The 18,051-nt window shown below is 57.5% G+C and overlaps 1 protein-coding gene across 5 annotated transcripts; it reads right to left on the reverse strand.

Moving 5' to 3' along the window:
* Positions 1-1,144: 1,144 nt before the first annotated feature.
* Positions 1,145-16,960, reverse strand: PCDH1 (protocadherin 1). Of its 5 annotated transcripts, none has more exons than XM_057491008.1 (6): positions 16,741-16,869; positions 15,154-15,498; positions 14,636-14,967; positions 9,681-11,876; positions 4,580-4,799; positions 1,145-2,399 (listed from the first exon to the last, which is right to left on the reverse strand). In XM_057491008.1, the coding sequence occupies exons 1-6, from the start codon at positions 16,826-16,828 to the stop codon at positions 2,005-2,007; spliced, it is 3,576 nt and encodes a 1,191-aa protein (XP_057346991.1). In that variant the 5' UTR covers positions 16,829-16,869; the 3' UTR covers positions 1,145-2,004. The 5 variants fall into 5 exon arrangements, with proteins under 5 accessions (XP_057346991.1, XP_057346989.1, XP_057346990.1 ...); XM_057491009.1 differs by adding an exon at positions 3,581-3,619 and having other exon boundaries at positions 2,262-2,399; positions 14,636-15,498; positions 16,741-16,868; XM_057491006.1 differs by having other exon boundaries at positions 1,146-2,399; positions 14,636-15,498; positions 16,741-16,870.
* Between the last annotated feature and the right edge of the window lie 1,091 nt (positions 16,961-18,051).

Below are 18,051 nucleotides of genomic sequence, written 5' to 3' on the forward strand. Positions count from 1 at the left end.
CCACTATTGCACCTGCCCCATTTGTGCAGGGGGAAGGGGTTGTCTCTTTAACAAGCCCCAGCCCACCTCCTGGGACTCCCCCAGGGAAAGGAGCCTTTGGCCAACCCCTAGACCTGGTACGGTTGCTGCAACCCCAGCCCACTCTACCCTCTGCCCTCCATAGAAGGGCTGGGTGTGCTGGGGCCACCAGCCTAACAATGTTCTTGCCAGCACTGTTGTCCCACGCCAAGTTAGGGGCAAGGAGCAGAGACTAGGGTGATTCTTCAGCCCCCTGGTTTTTCCGGGGTGGAGGTGGGGTGTCTGGGGTCACAGGAGATAAGACCCCAGCAGCACAGCTCCCAAAGGCACCAGACGACCCAGCAGCCTGTACCCACACCCCTCCCATCCTTGGGCCACCCCCCAAGCTCAAACTAAGTCAAGCCAGGGGCATACCCTGAGTCTCCAGCCCCCCAGCCTGGGCCCCCAGGGAGCTGGAGAGGTATGGGCCGAGGCTGGGGGGGTTTCCGGGAGGAAGAGGGACTGAGGCTTTGAGGTGGCCACAGTGGGAGACGGGGGCACTGCAGGATGCCTGCACACCCTGGCCCCCTGAGGTGAAGGAAGGAATCCCACCTCACATGGCTGACTGGGCTTCTCTGCCCTCCAGGCTCCCTCCCCACTCCCCATGGGACCCCTGACCCTGGCGAAGGGAAGCCCAACTGGAAGAAGGGGGCCTAGAGCCCAGGGCACCCTGAGGCAGCCCTTCCCACCCCCTGAGATCAAGGCAATGGTGGTTTTACAGGCTGACGGGTCAGTCATGGCAGGGGCTGGGGGTGGGGGGCAGGGAGGGGGCAGGGGGCAGGTCCCCCAAATTGGGGGCAGCAACCAGCCACCCCCTGAGCAAACCTTCCTGCTCCCAACTCACCCAGCCAGGCCAGAGGCACAGTCATCCCACCCCTGTCCAGCTGCCCCCCACAGCCTCAGGGCCCCTCTGTGATGCTCCTCTGCATGTGGGGGTGCCAGCCTGAGAGGGGATTCCCCCCCACCCCGGGGGCACAGCGCAACAGTTCCAAAAAAATAGAGATTTGTATTCTTAAAAAAAATTAAATAAAAGCCCAGCTCTGCTGATAGGCGAATGTTACCCCCATCCCCACCCCCACCCACCTGTTGTTTCCCTGGCCTGCACCCCCATCCCACTCTGGCCCCTGGGGTATTTACAACATGGAACAATAGAGGCCTCGGGTGGGGCGCACTGCGGCAGGGAGGAGGGAGCACAGGGCAGGTCCCCCCTGCCAGAAGGGTCCCCCAAGACAACACAACATCAACAAGAAAAGTTGCAAATCAGGCAGAAATGGGAACATCATTCCAAGGTCCTTATATACAGACACTGCGTGACCAGCAGGGAAGGGGGGCGCCCAGGTGGGACCAGGCATGGGCATGTGGCAGGCAGGGGGGCCAGCCCAGGAGCAGTAAGGGAAGACAAGGCCTCCGCCCCACTCCCACCCCGTCCCCACCCCACCTTTGGTAACGAAAGCCCTTCAGGGAGCCCCCAGTAGTCAAGAGTTTCCTCTGGGAGTCCCCAGGGAAAGAGGCTCCCCAGTTCAGCCCTGCTTCAGGGCTGGAATGGGGGCATCCTGTACGCGCCCTGCTGGCCCCTGCGGGAAACAATGAGTTAAAAGTGTGTTGCCCGCCCTTGCCTCCCCCGTCTGCCCAGAGTGAGGGGGTGCTCCCTGGAGTGGAAGGAAGGGAGCCTAGTCCTTGTAGAGGAGCCCTCTTGGGCATCAGCTGAAGGAAGCCCAACAAGGGCAGGAAGGGGCTCTGGAGGACTGGGGGATGAAGGGGGGGAAGGGAACCTGGACCTTGCATGGGGGAGGGCCAGCGGGGTCACGAGGCCAGCACTCCCCCACACTGGGGGACCTGGCCAGGAAGTCCACACTGGAGGGGTCAGGAGTGGAGGCCCTGGAATGGCCCCCTCTGGGAGCTGGCCGCTGGCTGCAGGGAAGGGGGTAGCCGCTGGCCAGAGGGGGATCACAGGTAGATCTCACGCTTAGCCGTCTGGGCAGATGCCGGTGTGGCTGCGGGCGGGAAGTCCGAGGTCTGGGTAAGGGGTATTTCCTCCAAGGTGGCCGAGTCCTTGCAGGAATCATGGCTACTGTGGGAGAAGGCACTGTAGGAGGGCAGGAGGCGCACGGGGGCCGTTTTGGTGTTCCGGTCTTCCGGGGGGCTGGGGCTGCCGGCGCCCACAGGCTCCTGCCCTCCTCGGTCCTGGTAAGGCACGAAGGTGGAGAGTTTGAGGGCGCTGCTCTTGGTCCGGCGGCTGGGAGATGACTGGCCAGGCATCCAGCACGTGTCAGAGTGGCCAAACTCACTGCACTCCTGGGTACATGTGCCCGTCATGGCGACGTCTGGCAAGGGGCGCAGGTCTGCAGGAGAGAGCAGGGAGTTAGCGGTCAGGCAGGGCAGTTTTGCAAAGCTCTGCTCCATGGCCCCCCACCGGCGCCTACACCCTGCCTCAGAACAGCACAGCCCTTCCTGCCTCCCGAGCTCACAGGCACACACCCCTCAAACAGACACACACCCTCCTACCATCCATTGCCTGCTCTCTCTCTCTCTCACAGTCTTCCTTAAATAGACACATTCCTTCCACCCTCGCCCACCCTGCAGCTCTCCTCTCACACACCCACCAAACCTGCCCTCAGGTGCGTGCGCGCGCGCACACACACACACACACACACACACTCATGTACACGCTCCGTCATCCACCTCGGACGGGCCCAAACATGAGAATCTACCTCAGATAGGTGTAAGGAAACCCCCAGCCTCAAGGAAGGACAAAATCTCTCTCTCTGTCTCTCTCTCCCCACCAAAATGTGCACAGCTACTCTTAGATAGGCACAGACACATCACTACACTGGGCGTCTCTATCCTGAGGCGAAGGCGGGCACACACCTCCCTTCTGAACCCCCTCGCACCTCACCGTGCTCCCAGCTGTCCTGGACCTCCACCCCACCCCAGCACGGGGAGGTCCTGCTATGAAGCCAGGGACCAGCTCCTGTGTGGGTAGTTTACATGGAAGCACACACTCGCACGCCCACAAGCACGCTCATGCGGCCCCTCCCCACCTCACTCCAGGCCCCTGCACCAACCACCGCCCCTGGCCTGGCCCTGGCTCCCTGCCCAGAACACCCACGGGAACAGGAGCTGGCCGCCTGACATCAGTAGCCAGTGTGGTTGCTGGGCAGCAGGGGTCTCCATGGGAACAGCTGGGCCATGAGCACTTCCTGTTACAGTTGCCCCTGTCCCGCCCTCGCTCAGGGACAGTACCAGGCAGTGACCCCTCCCCCTAGGGACTACTGAGCAGCGCTGCCACTGCTGCCCGGGGCAAGGACTCCCCTGGCACCACCCACCCTGACTTGGCCTCCTGCCAGGGCAAGGTGAGGAGGGGCAGCTCTGTTGTTAACCCTCAAAGCACCAAGGCTCTTCAGCTCAGGGGAGAGGTGGGCAACCCGACATGGCCTGGAGCAGAGCACGGGCACTGGGTGGGCGGGGCTGCGTGCTGGGCCGAGTCCCACAGACCCCAGACCCCAGAGCAGCTCCCACATACCTGGCACTCCGCCTCAGGGCCTGCTCCGGCCAGCCGGCTCTGCGCGGGCACAAAAAGGACGAGACGGGCATGAGACAGAGCATGGAGGGGCAGGGTGGGGGCGGAGGGCACTCTGAGACCTGGGGCCTGGGAGGTTAGACAAGGCCCTGTGCCTGAGGGATGGGGAACAGGATCTTTCATCTTTCTGGGGGACTGGGGGGTGGACTGAGGGGGGGGCTACCCAAGGACAGCACCAAGCTGGAGAGTCTTTCCATCCCAGGGGCAGTTTATTGAGGCTCCCCCTCCGCAGCCTAGCACGGATGCCTCGCACATGCACATGCACACGCCACGCACACGCATTCTGACAGCACGCCCACGGTCCCTTCCCAGCTGACCTCTGCTCCTGCCCAACCTCCCTTCTGCCATCAGCCTCCAAAGCCATCCCAGACAAACCTTCCCTCTCCAGACGTGTCCCCCCCTTTCCTCAGCCAAACCCTCTCCTGCCCCTCCCCAGGGGTTTCTCATACCCTTCTCTGAGCTCTTCATAGCACCCAGGGTCCCCTTCCTTTTCACAAGGTCTCTCTCCCCCATTAAGAAGCCCTCATCACTTCTAGACTCCCTTCCATTTCCCTCACCACTCCCTGAGCCCTAGGCCACCGTCCTGGGGGCCCCTGTACCCGGGGAGGCAGTGTAATGTAGTGCCGAACGGAAGGGCTTTGGAGTCAGAGGGACTTGGGTTTGAATCCGTCCCAGCTCTGTCACTTCCTAGGTGTGACTTTGGGCAAGTGCCTCAACCTCTTTGAACCACAGTTTCCTCCCCTGTAAAGTGGGTACAATAAAGTCCTAATATCGGAGAGCCGTTGCAAAGATTCAACAAGTAAGCTCCCAAAGGCACTCGGCACAGTGACCGCTGCTGCACACACACGAGCTCAGTAAATGGAGTCCGTGCCTGAGGTCTCGAGGCCCTTCTCAGGCTTCTCCTCACCCCCAGGGGGCCCTGCCCCTGCTGGCGCTTCTCACCGCTCTCGGGGTGCTCCATCTCTCCTATGCTGCCGTCAGGGGTGGTGCGCTCATAGTGGTCCTCAGGCAGGGCCAGGGGGCCAAGTCGGGGCCCCGAGGATGACTTGCTGGAGGGTGTCTCAGACTCCTCCAGCCCACTGTCATAGTAACTGTGCTGGGACGGGTCCTGGAGCTCCTGGGCCTGGCTGGTGGCGGAGAAGGTGACGCGGCGGTGAGGTAACTGCAGGGAGAAGGGTGCATCAGTGCTGGCCAGCCAGCCGACCCCATGGGGCCCGCCACCACATCAGGCCCCAGCCCCCAGGGCTCAGCAGCAACCAAGAGGCGGCCCAGGCTCCTAGCACAGCATATGTTAGCCGCCCACACTCCCTGAAAGCATAGACCCCAAAAGACGACTGCCCCTCAATTCTAGGACAGCTCAATACCGCCAAGACCACACACTGAAAGTCCCAACAGCGCAGGCCCGATGTTATTATAGCCCCCGGGCACCACGGTAAGCCTCACTCAGGACAACCGCTCCCCTTTAATCCCAGAGGAACCAGCACCGGAATAGACAATACCAGCCAACTCCCCTAAACCCAGCAGAGCCCTGAAACACCAGCAAGCTTCCAAATTCGAGAACAGCTCCCTAAAAGCAGTACAGACTCCTAATTCCAAAACCCCTCACCTACACCAGAACAGTCCCCTAATTTCCAAACAGCACCCCCAGACATCAGCTTCTCACCTGTCTCATTGCTCCGTTACTTCCCACTGCCTCCATCCAAATGAGGTGTGAGCCCTTTTTGATCCTGTTTCCTCAGCCCTGGTTTGCAAGGCTGTAGGCAGCCCCAGGACTCCCTGCCGAGTTCCTCCCGCTCTGTCCCCCATCCCCACTGCCTTCCCCTCCAGAGAGGCCTGGGAATGGGAAAAGGTGGCATGGAAGAAGGAAAGAGAGCCTGATAACCAACCAGGGCACTTCTGGGTGGGGAAGCGGAACAATGGACCTCCGTTGTCCTTCAGATCAGGAAACTGAGTATTAACTGCAGAGGGCAGGGCCCAGGAGGACCTGGGCATTGGAGGAGGGCATGGCATCTATCAGGCGTCAGGAAGCCTGGCCTCAAATGGAGATCCCTTCTGGGAGACAGGAAGGAGCTTCTGGAAGGGGCCACCGGCCCGGTGGAGCCGGGACTGAGAAGCCTAGACCGGGGGCTGGTGTGCGGGGAGTGGGACCAGGACAGGTTGCTCCCAGCCAGCAGCCCTGTCTGCCTGCCACGGGTTAATGATCATCACAGGAAGCTGGCAACCTCAGCCTGGCACTTGGCACAACCTACCAGTCACCCAAATATCCACCCAGGACTGACTGCACTGGTTTTCCTGCCAACCTGAAATTAGGAGTTGTGGAGGGCACGGACCCAGGGCCCCTGGAGGCTGGGGGTGGGAGCTGTCTAGGCTCCCTCCAATCCTCTAAGACTTTGTGGGTGCTCTGTCTTTACTCTGAATCCCTCAACAGCTTATCATGATGGCCAGAGAGGGGACCCCAGGTCTGCAAACTGATACCCTGCACAATCTCCATCTCATTCAAGGCAACTGGGGTTGGGGAGCCAGGAAAAGGATCTTTATGAATAGGCAACCCTTCTCGGGATCTATGTCGTGATCCAAAACACTGAAGGGGCTGGGTGATGATAGACAAGGTCCCCCAAATTGACCTGGACATTTGGGGCTGGGAGGTTGCAAAGGAGCGTCATCCGCCTGGTATTGGAGTGAGCAGGAGGGGTCCGGGAGGCACCAGGCAGTCTGTGGCAGGGGCTACTTACTCCACTTTTCTTGCAAGACATCAGCCAGCAGCCCTCCTCCCTGCAGAACTGCACCTGGTAATCCAACGCTTCAGTCCTGCCTGCTAGGCAAGACACTTGATCTCCGTTTCATATGATTTTTTCCCCATAAAATGGAGGGTTGGGTCACACTTAACACTAAACATCCACTATAATTCTATGATTACCAAATCTTAAAAAGCCTAGATCCAAAATGTCTCTGAAACTCAAATCATGAAATTCCAGGCACTTTTTGGATATTTCCAATTGGCTGTCCCTACTCGCCTTTCAGATTCAGTGTGTCTGAAAGCAAATTCTTCTTTGTCTTTAATCACCTTCCGCATTAGGCAATGATCTCATCACTATCCCATCACCCAGTTTCAGAAGGATGATGTCTACCTAGGAATCCTTGTAGCTCTCCCAGCAACCCCACATCCAATTATCCTTCGAGTCCTATGGGTCTTTTCTCCCAAGTTCAGCCAAATCCATCCTCCCATCCTCCCCATCACCAACCATCTTAATCCAGACTTCGGAGTTTCAGTTCTGTACCTTCACCTCTATTCCCTTTTATGTCCATCAAACTCAGTTCATACAAAACTCATGAGCTTTCAGGGGCCCCCATTCGCTCTTGATGAGCTTTTGGCAAGGTGTTTGTGTCCTCTACAACCTACATTTCTTCCAGTCCTACCTCTCAGCCAGAAAATTCCCTTTTCTGCCCCCTCCCTGCCCCCCACTTGGCCATGCCCACTCCCCTGGAGCTGGCTCACATGGGGAACCTCCTGCCCAACTCCTGCCCATCACTGAACAGCTGGCCCAACTTTGACATTCCCTTCTGGAAGCCCACTCTCATGTCAGGCACAGGTTTTCCCAAATGGTGCTTCTCAAAGAAACACAGGGGGCACTAGGGTCAAATTTGGAAAACCCAGAGTTACACAAAGTTTAACAGGTCCCCCCTTTCTTGCAGGCTTCCCAGAGCCTTTAATGGCTAAGGTGATTGTACATCTCTTACTACCAAAACTAAATCATGGAATCCCTCTTTTATACAATGGGTAACAGCAGACTTTGGGAATCAGATTTCTCGATGGCTCTGTTTGAATTCTGACTTCACCACCGACTAGTTTTCACTTCTGCAAAATGAGCATTCTAATGACCTACGTCCCAGAGTTATGAGCATTGCATGAGCTCATGCACATCAAGTGCTGAGCGTGTTATGCTGCACCTAGTAGGGACTCAAAGAAATGGAAGAGGAAGTAGTCATGGAGCAAGTCGGGAAAAGCTTCACAATGGTGCTTCTCGACACTTAAAAGATCCTCAGTTGTCTCATCTTTTCACTTGTATGTCTTGTACAAATATGACCGTTCTTCCTCAGGCCTAGTACCATGCCGAGCACATAGTAGGGACTCAGTCTACGTGTTTTGTTGATGACAACGGTGCTATGGTTTGGTTGTGTCCAAATGTTGGGAGAAAGTATTCAGTGTGGCTCCATGGATGCCTTGGGTTGGAGCCCAAGTACGGGACAACCCCTCAGACCCTGGGAAGCAAAAGAAAGGAGGAAGCTAGAGGAACAGAAGAGAGGCAGCGTGCAGGATGGGAACAGGAGAGAAAGAGGGCGCAGGTGCGCAGGGATTGCCAGAGGTCGCCCTGGAGGTGTTTATTTTGTCCAGATGAAATTAGATTTCACTTCCCAGTGCCCGCTCCTCCAAAGCCCCCAGGAGCTTTTACTTTGGGGGTAGCCCCAGGGCAACGGGGGAGTTCACAGATGGAATCAAGGCTGAGCACTGGCGCCTGGGACCTCCTGGGAGTGTCTCAAGCCTCTTCGGTCACCATGGAGACAGGTTGCCTCTGGCCTCAGAGACTCCCCCAGGACCTGAGTCCCTTCACCCAGACTTTAGCCCCACTCCCTCTCGGGAACAGCCAGAAAGAGGGCGGACTCAGGAGAGCAAGAAGTGAGAGACGGAGGGAGAGAGAGTTAATGAAGCCAGCAGCCCAGAATGGCCAGAGCAAGGAGCTGAAGGAAGGGAAGGGGCCCTAGGATGCCTCAGTCCCAGGCAGCAGGGAGCGCACTCAGAATGGGGATACAGAGCAGGTCAATCCAAAGGACTTGGGGATGCCCTCCGTCCCCGGTCCCTCCCTCCCAGCAGCACAGGCTAGCGACCATGGTGGGGGGACCCAGGGCAGGGCCTGCTAATTGCTGGGTGTTGAGTGGTGTTGGGATGAAGAGGCTGGGAAAGGGACTTGGGAAGATCTTGCCCTGAGGGAAGGTGGCTGGTATAATCAGGAGGCCATGCCCCCATCAGGAGCACGGTCCCGAGCTCTGCCAGGGGCAGCTCAGTCAGGAGAGAAAGGGCAAACCTCAGGTACATTGCCTTTCTCAGTGAAAGGTGTCATTCCTGGAGAGAAGGCCTCACAAAGAGGGGACACGTTTCCAGACACCTCCATTTAGCGGGGGCTCAGAAGGGCATGTTCCCCAGACATGGACATGTTCATGGCTGTGGCCAAGGGACAGATGGGAAGATGGGAAGTTAAGGTAGGGTTGGGGGAGAGGGGCAGGGCTAGGAAGCAGGGATGGGGACACTGGGGAAGGACCTGAGGACAAAGGGCTGTTTCCAGTCTCTCTCACTCCTTCTCTCAGTTCCAGGAAAATAAGAAACAAAAACTCCAAAAATAGAGAACTTTATTGTCAGGGATAAGTGTTTAGGACTGGAAAGGGGGAACTGGGGCCCAGCCCCAGGAGCCTGGGGTGGGGAAGAGGTGACACACAATACACATAGAAGGCACAAATGGGGAGGCCCCTCCCTGACGGAGTCCCCACCCAGATTCCCACCAGGACCCTAGGTCTCCCTCTTTCTTCTCTAGAGAAGCACCCATGGCTGGTCTCAGCTGAAGACCCAGGTTCTGAGTAGGCCTTCTTCTCCGCTCCCCTCCCCACTTCTGCCCCCGAACCCTCTGCTCACCTGCCTAGCCCCTACCTCCCGGCAAGACCCAGCAGCTGGTCCAGTGTCCTGGGATGTGGCGAGTCACAGGCCTCTCCCGGTGGGGAGGGGGCAGAGGAGGAGACCACAGAGCACACCCTCCCCCAGCGCTCACTCAGCCCGCCCCTCCACGCCTGGGCGAGGCAGCAGCGTCATTCCCAAGGCCTCAGCACCCCCAGATCTTTGGTCCCCCCTCCCACCACTGGCTTGGTCTGTCCCCACATGGGTTGGTGAGTGTGCAGGCTCACACACCCTCCGTCACTCCCACACCTCAGTCCAGATGGCCCCACGGTAGGGGTGGGGTGGGGGCCGGGGTGTGCTGAGCCGGAAGGGCTGGCCTACCTGCTTGCTGGGGTATTTGGGGGGGTTGGTGCGGTAGCTGTAGTCGGAGTACTGCTCAGAGCCCGTGGACGTGGTGTCCCCGGTCCCCACGAACGTGTTCGCAGGCGGCAGGTCCTGCACCGCCTGGTGCTTCTTGGAGGCCGAGGGCGACTGGGGCTGCAGCTGGATGGACGGCAGTGGGGAGTTGGAGCGGTAGTGGCGGCCCAGGTCCGGGCTGCCCGGAGGGTAGTTGAGGGGCAGGTGGATGCGGGGGCTGTCCCCAGGGGCATCACTCATCAGGTTGAACTTGAGAGACTTCTGCAGTCCGGCGTCATCCTCGTCCCCCACGGGCTTCACAGGCTTTGGGCACTTGCTCTTCTTGCCCCTGCTTTTGTTTCCCTTGGAGGTTTTGCTGCTGGGCTTGGGGGCGTACAGGTCCTTGGTCTCCTTCTTGCCAGCCTGGTAGCCACTCTTGGCCTCCCGCTGCCTGCAGTAGCGCACAAGTACTGCCAGGGCGATGAGCAAGGCCACTGCCACCACACCTGCCACTACGCCGAAGAGGATGTTGCCCCGCTGCTTGGAGCGCTCGTACTCTGGGTCCCCGGCGATGTCAATGTCCAGCGGCGTGTCCAGGCTGTGGCCCAGCAGGGTCTCCAGCAGCGTGCGGTTCGCCAGGGTCTCATTGACATAGAGGTGGACCAACGCTGTGCCATAGCGTGGGGGCTTGCCGCGGTCACTGACCTTCACCACTAGGCGGTGCAGCCCATAGTGGCGCCGCTCAATCTCCTTCTCCAGGGTGATGGCGCCTGAATGCGACCCAATCTGGAAAAGTCCGTAAGGGTTGCCACCAGTGATGCTGTAGGTCAGCTCAGCATTGACGCCGGAGTCAATGTCCTCAGCTGTCACCTGACTGACTGTCTCACCAAGACGTGTCTGGGGGGTCAGCAGTCGGTGGGAGGTGTTGGAAGGGGCAGTGATAAAAGGTGCATTGTCATTCTCATCCAGCACGTTGATGGTGACGCCAACGTAGGCTGAGCGAGGGGGGACACCGCCATCCACCGCCTTCAGCTGGAAGGTGTAGGTGCTTTGCTGCTCCCGATCAAAGCTCAAGCTGGAGAGGATGGTGCCGGTGCCATTCTGGATGACGAAGTCCCCATTGTCCTGCTCCACCGTGAGCCGCACCCGGGCGTTCTCCCCCTCGTCCCCATCAATGACAGTCACCATGCCCACTGGGCTCAGTGCAGGCATGTTCTCCATCACTGAGAAATTGTAGCCGCTCAGCATGAACTTGGGGTCATTGTCATTGCAATCCAGCACATTGACGAGGACAGTGGCTGTACCCTGGAGGCTGGGGCTGCCCCGGTCGGCCGCCACCACCTTCAGCTCATAGCTGTCCCGCTGTTCTCGATCAAGGGAAGTCTTCACCCGGATCTCTCCAGTGTCAGGCGAGATGGTGAAGAGGCCCTGGGCAGCTGGCTCAGGCTCCAGAGAGTAAACCAGCTCAGCGTTGGAACCCGAGTCAGCATCGCTGGCAGTGACCTCAGCCACCACCTCGCCCGGCTTGTTGTTTTCTGGGAAGGCGACCTCAGTGACGCTCTGGGTGAACACAGGTGCGTTGTCATTGACGTCCACCACCTGCACCTTGAGGGAGTTGGTGCTAGAGAGTGGAGGGTTGCCAGAGTCCACGGCAACTATCTCTATGGTATAGTCTTTGACCTTCTCGTAGTCGAGTGGGGTGGTGGTCTGCAGGAAGTACTTCTTCTTGCTGTCACTGCCCGTCTCACTGGCCTGGCGTAGCTGGAAGGGCACATCACCTGCCACCACACAAGTGACAGCTGCATTCTCTCCCTCATCTCGGTCAGATACCTGCACCAGGGCCACAGCTGTCTCCTCTGCCACATCCTCTGAGATGTTAGCCATTCCGTCTTGATGGGTCACCAGCCCTATGCCCCGGATCTCAATGGTGGGGGCGTTGTCATTCATGTCCTTCACAGTCACCACCACCTGGGCTCGGGCACTCTTGGGGTTGGTGCCTCGGTCCTTGGCAAGCACTGAGAAACGCAGGGTACTTAGGTCCTCACGGTCCACGGGGCCCTGCACAGTGATAAGTCCAGTGTTCCTGTCCAGCCGCAGAAGGCGCCTCACAACTTCAGGCGCCTGGTGGAACGTGTAGTCAATCTCTGCATTGGCACCTTGGTCCGAGTCGTTGGCCTTCACCTGCAGGGCCGGGGCAAACAACAAGGAAAACAGGGATGGGTTAGTCTGGGGAGAGCAAGTTAAGGGACACCTGTGCTGCCTGACCAATGAGCAGGGCAGATGCACCTAGTTGAACACAGTACCCTGTCCAAAAGGGCAGGTGTACTGCCCTTCCCAGCCCTGACACTATGGCAGATCTTACTGACCCACTTCCCTGAACAGTGCAGATGCAGCCTGCAAATCCTCAACAGTGCCATAAGCAACCTTCCAAGATGGGACAAGCCTGAATTAAATGCTACTTATCATTCCTGTACTCATCTGCCCAAATATGGGGATGCAGATCTAACAGCAAGTAGGGTAGCCCTCGCATCCAACTGAACCGGCCTCCAACCCTTCTGAAGAGCTGGACAGGTGTATTAGAGATGGCGTATATGCATGCCACATGTATACAACATGTATGCACACACATACACATGTTGTGAGACTGTGACTACGTGTGACTGTGTGAGAAGGTATAGGTGTTTGCACACAGAGACCCACATGCCCACCTAGAGGTCACAGGTGAGGAGACTTCTTTTGAAAGCAGCCAGTGAGGGATGTGGGTCAGAGGGAGCCCGCGAGGCCACTGTTCGGTCAAACCAGGGAAACCTGTTTCAGCAGTTTCTTCCCCTCCCAGCTGGCGCTGGCTAGCCACCAACTTGAGGAATCCGGGCTGCGGCCAGGAGGGAGGGGTCGGTGCAGGCCACAGAGCCTGCTGGCTGCGGGCTGGGCTCCCAGCCTCAAACAATGAACTGTCTGTCTCTTTGCAGCGGGCACGCCCACCCACGCCAATGCCGACGCACACCGGGCCCGACTTTATACACACATGGGTGGTAATGGGGCCACAGGAATCAGGTGGAGTGGCCATGAGGTACCACCGTCAGGGAGAAACATGAGGGCTGGAGTTACATCCCAGCCAGACAGAATACGACGGCAGGAGGGGTGGGGTGAGGGAGGGGGATGGGACAGGCAGAACTTGGCAGGGAATCTGGGGAACAGATGCCTGGCACATGGCAAGTGCTCCCTAAATATCACATATCCCTCTTTTTGCCCATCTGTCCGTCCATCCATCCATCCATCTATCCATCCTATCTGTTCATCTCTGAAAATCAGTGCTAACTAGCTGGGAACTGCACCTACTGGACTGCCAGGCCACTACTAGTCTCCTCTCCTTCCCACAGGACTCTTGACAGTGCAGGCACCTAGGCAGGGCTCCCGGCCACCCCGGTCTCTGCTGGCCCCTGTGAGAACCAGACTCTAACAGTTTCTCCTCATCTCCCCAACCTCAATCTCTTTATCTGTCACCGACTTTTTCATTATGAGTCCCACTGTCTCCCCGTCTCTAGACTGGTCACCCACCTTCTTACCTGCCTCTCTTGCCTACCTCTTTGTCTCTGTCTATGACTCTTGACTTCTGTCTGTTTCCCCTCCCATCCTTGCTCATTCTTTCTTTCTTTTTCTGCCTCTTTTCCACTGCCTCTCTTCCATCCTCTCTTTTCTGCTCTGTCCACCTCTGGCCTCGTCCCTGCCCCATTCTCCTGCTTCATCCCAAAGGGAGAGGGTGTCACTGTTACACACACAACCTGTGAAGCCAGACTGAGGGATGTGGCCAAGGTGGGATCTGAACACATCAGCTGGGTGATACCAAGCAGGTTTTCCTAATCTCTGTGGGCTGTTTCCCATCTGTAAAATGCAGATAGTGCTTACTTTGTACTGTGGCGATTAAATGATAGAATATACATAATGTGTTTAGAACAGTGCCTGGCATCTAGGCTACTATTATTGGCCATCCCTGTCTGTCTGTCTGTCTGATCTTTCTCAGTCCCTCTTCCGCAGGTTCCAGTCCACCAGCCTCTAAAAACAAGGCTGAAACTCTTCCTAATATCCTGCTTCAGTTTGAGGACATAGGATGAAGCGTTTCCCAGAATGGTAACGGTGTACAGGGCAGGCTGAGCCCTCCTCAGTTCCCTCACATCAAAGACAGACAGCTTCAGCCTAGGGCAAAGGAGAAAGGAGCAGGGCTGGCAGGAGGCCAGGGCTGAGATGACGGCGGCAGATACGCCCACCTGTCTGCAAGGACGCTTTCTCTGCTCCCTCCCAAGCCCCGGTCCCACCAAGTGCCCCATCCCTGAGGCAGTTCCCACGGAGAGGGGTGCTGAGGACTTCAGCGGAGGCAACCGACCCCCACCATGCCAAGCATCCCACACCCATGGGTGCACAGGGGGGGTGTGCTGTTCTCCAGAGCTCAGAGGACTCACCTGGCTAGCGAGATCTCACCTGACGGGCAAGAAGGGCCAAGGTAAGGCCCTGTCGTCCAGCCTTAGGAAAAAACCCCATCTGGCTAAGCGCCCCCGGTTTGGGAAGATATTTTCATCTTGGAGGCATTCTACTTGGACAAAAGATGTCTCTCTTGTCCCAGATTGGCTCTCTTGACTGGGGAGGAGGGTAGCCTTTGACTTGGGAGGGGGCTTCACTTCTCGGAGGCTTCTCCAAATGAAGTCTGCCTCGGGAATGGGGGATTGCTGCCATATTCTATGTTGCTCTCACCTAAGTAGTTTAATAGAGAAAAACAGTATTACCTGCTGGGGTGGGGCAGGTCTCACGGCGCTGGGGCTGGTGAGAGGGTCTCACCACAGTGTCCTGGTGGTTTTCCCCCTCTGGAAGGGACCTCTCACCAGGGCAGGTGGGCTCCCATTTCTAAAGGTGGGTCACCCTGACGGGTAGATGGAGGGGCCTCTCACCTGGATGACTGAGTGGCCGATGGGGCTGTTCTCAGACAGCTCAGCCTCATAAGAGGGCCGCTCGAACTTGGGGGCGTTGTCGTTGGTGTCAAGCACGGTGACGCGCAGCAGGGCGCTGCTGGCACGTGGGGGGCTGCCACCATCCTGCACCTTGATGGTGAGGTCATAGGAGTCCCAGCGTTCCCGGTCCAGGTTGCCCATCACGATAAGCTGTGGCTGCTTGCCTTCCTGGTCCTCTGCCACCTGCAGCCCAAACAGCTCCTGGGCCTCGGGCCCAGCCTGTAGCTCATAGGATGCCACACCGTTGGGGCCGGCATCACGGTCCGAAGCCACTGGGATGGGGAAGAGGGAGCCGATGTTGGTGTTCTCAGGGATGGGCAGGGTGATGACTGGCAAGGCGAAGTTGGGCGTGTTGTCATTGATGTCCTGGACCTCTATCTGGCCCTCTAGCAGCCTAGGACTGCCATTCTGCACCAGGTCTGTGATAGACACCTCAAACTCCAGGATGCAGGGCTTACCAGGCAGCTGGTTCTGGCATTCACGGAGGCCCTCACGGTCAATAGAGGTCTCAGTGGTGAAGATGTCACCTGTCTTGCCGTCCACTCGCAGGTATGGGGCGCCCACCTCTAGTTTATACAGGTGACCCACATCTGGAAAACCGTAGTCGGCTGCAAGGCTCCCAATGAGGGTGTTGGGCGGCTGTTCCTCTGGCACCTTGTACACCACCTGAGTGGCGAGGCCCGGGGAGGCAGCGAGCAGGAGCAGCAGTGCCAGCAGCCTGGGGGGTGGCAGGAACCGTGGCCCCCCGGGGCCTGGGCTGGGCCTCAGGGGCCCCATCCTGACAGGCTCCAGAATCAGAAGGGCTGCAAGGGCAAGAGGCAAGACAGGTGGTCAGCTGGGAAGAGGAATCTAGCCTTGAGGGCTGCCGGGACTGAGCCCCTCACGCAATCTCCTCCCCCTACAAACTACTGTCCCATGAGGAGAGCTCAGCCCCACACAGAGCCCTGACTGCAGAACCCAGAACCCAGAGGCCTGCCCTCAGCTGGGTGTGGCAGTGGTGTCTGCCCCGGCTGGAGGAGCCGGTAAGGGGCCCGGAACAGGTCTAGAGCAGCTCCCGCCCACTGAACGCCCTGACCCACCTGACACTCCCTCCTTCCCTCCCTTTGCCCAGCACCTCCTTCTCACCAGCATCCTGCCTTAGTCACCCAAGGTAATTACCCTGATACTGAGATAGGGAGAGACAGCAAGTGGAAGGGTGAGGCCTGGAGCACCCCCCACATACATGGTGGGGAGGAGACACAGGTACCCCTTACACTCTCCAGACACCAGTCCTGTCCATACCAAGGGCCACTCAGCTTGGCTGGAGGAAGGGGGGACAATGTCTCATTTCTCTCCCTTCTGAGATGCCAAGTCTGTGTATGTGTACGAGGTATGACATCTCAAATCCCACAGTGCCTAATGCCCTCCCCCCTGCCCCATGAAGGGCCAGCTTGAACTGAGCACCAGTCAAGGCTTGAGAACAATTAGGGTTGAGGAGTAGGTATCAGCCCTCCCCAGCATGCCCTTGAGCACACGTGCATGTGGGCATGTACACAGGCCCCAGGACTCCTCCCGGCTCTCTCTCCTGCTTCCTCGGGGGAGAGGAGACACCAGCAGGTGAGAGGAAGAGAGGAGAGGTCAAGATTGGGGTCAGGACTGTGGCAGGGGCTGACTAGCCCTGGAATTGCACTGGGAGCTGCCCTGGCCTGTCTGCAGCCACGGGGAGCCCAGCAGGTCTAACTGGGACAGAGCTGCCAGTGACGCCACCAGCCTTTCCCTGACCACTCCCCCACCCCCCTTCCCTGCTCAATCTCTCAGTGAATATCTGGCTCCTATTTTACCCGTAGCCCCACAAACATCTGGCCCCCTTTGCACATCTGGTCCCTTTCCCCTTAATGGTATGGTCCCATCTCATTCACACCTTTCCCTGCCCACTCCAAATCATCCCAAATAGAGCCCTGCATGACCTCGCCAACCACAAGCTGCACCCCATCACCACAGAAACTCACTTTTTCTGCCCATCTCTCCAGGCTTTGAGCCTGTGCATTTGCAGACCCCACACAGACCTGTCAACTCCTGTTGCAGTCCTGACTCCCTCTCTCCAATAAAATATGGCCAGCCACTCCATTCAGATCCAAGGTCTTTAGCCCACATTTTCAGCAGACGGCGCAGGCCCAATCTCCTTCTCCACCTCCCCTCTTGCACCAGGCACACCTGCCCACACCTGGAAATCCTCCCCCAGGCCCTCTCACAGACCACACCCACCCCACTGAAGGCAGGCTCTTGTCCCCCAGGAGACCTTCCCAGGCCTCTCCAGTCCACAGTGACCTCTTCTTCCTCCAGCTCACAGCCACTTATTGTCTGCCCCAATCCCGTGGCAATGAATCACTGTACTGCCTGGGACACCGCCCACTAATGTTGTTCAGCTCCAGCATTGTGCACCTATTCCTGTGTTTTCTGCCTCTGTAGGCAAATGCTAAATATCCTGAAGGAAGGTACAGAGTTCCCTAGAGTCATCCCACAGCCCCTAGCTATGCACCTTCACATTGCTGGGCACACTGCAGTGCTCACTCATGCACTCAACATATGTTTATTGGGTACTTAAAATGTGCCAGACTCTGTCCTGGGCTCTGGGACACAGCAGCAAACTAAGCAGATGCAATCTGCCATTCTGGACCTGACAATGGTTCTAACTCAATGACTGTTTGATTTGGTTGTACCCATTTGGCACATGTAAGGTAGCATGGTGAAGAGCAAGGCCTGTGACATTAGTCTGAAGCAAACCCTAGCTGTCCACTTCCTCCTGGCTGCATGATCTGGAGCAAATGATTTAGAGCCTCTGTTTCCTTATCTGTAAAATGGAGATAATACTACCTATTTCCTAGGGAGTTTTGACATGCCTAGCACACAGTGGGTACTCAACAAATGCTGCCTCAAAGCACTTACAATTATAGTTATGTAGCTGTCCCGGAAATACTTTACGAATTGTTATCTTTCCTCCAAGACTGAGCAGAGAGCAGGAGAGCCTCTGCTTCATGTATTCCTATGTCATCAGTACCTGCCCCTGGACCCAGCACACAGTAGGCACTTAGTAAGAGATCCCAAATGACGGATGATTTCAGCTCCCAGGCTTAGCCTATCCTGGAACGTTTGTTTGTTTTGCCCAACTTCACTGAGAAATTACTAGGGTCAGATTTAATCCTTCTCCATTTAGGTCCACAGTAGACTCTCAGCAAATGCTCACTAAATACAGATTCCTTACACAAGTCGAATACTTCACTTCCTCCACACAGCCTCCCCAAAGCACAGTCACTCCTCAGCAACAATATGCTCAAAGTGTGTGAGGACATTACCAGATTAGTGGGTGTTCCCAGTTG

This window comes from Manis pentadactyla, chromosome 13, assembly GCF_030020395.1.
Source record: "Manis pentadactyla isolate mManPen7 chromosome 13, mManPen7.hap1, whole genome shotgun sequence".
Taxonomy (NCBI): Eukaryota; Metazoa; Chordata; class Mammalia; order Pholidota; family Manidae; genus Manis; species Manis pentadactyla.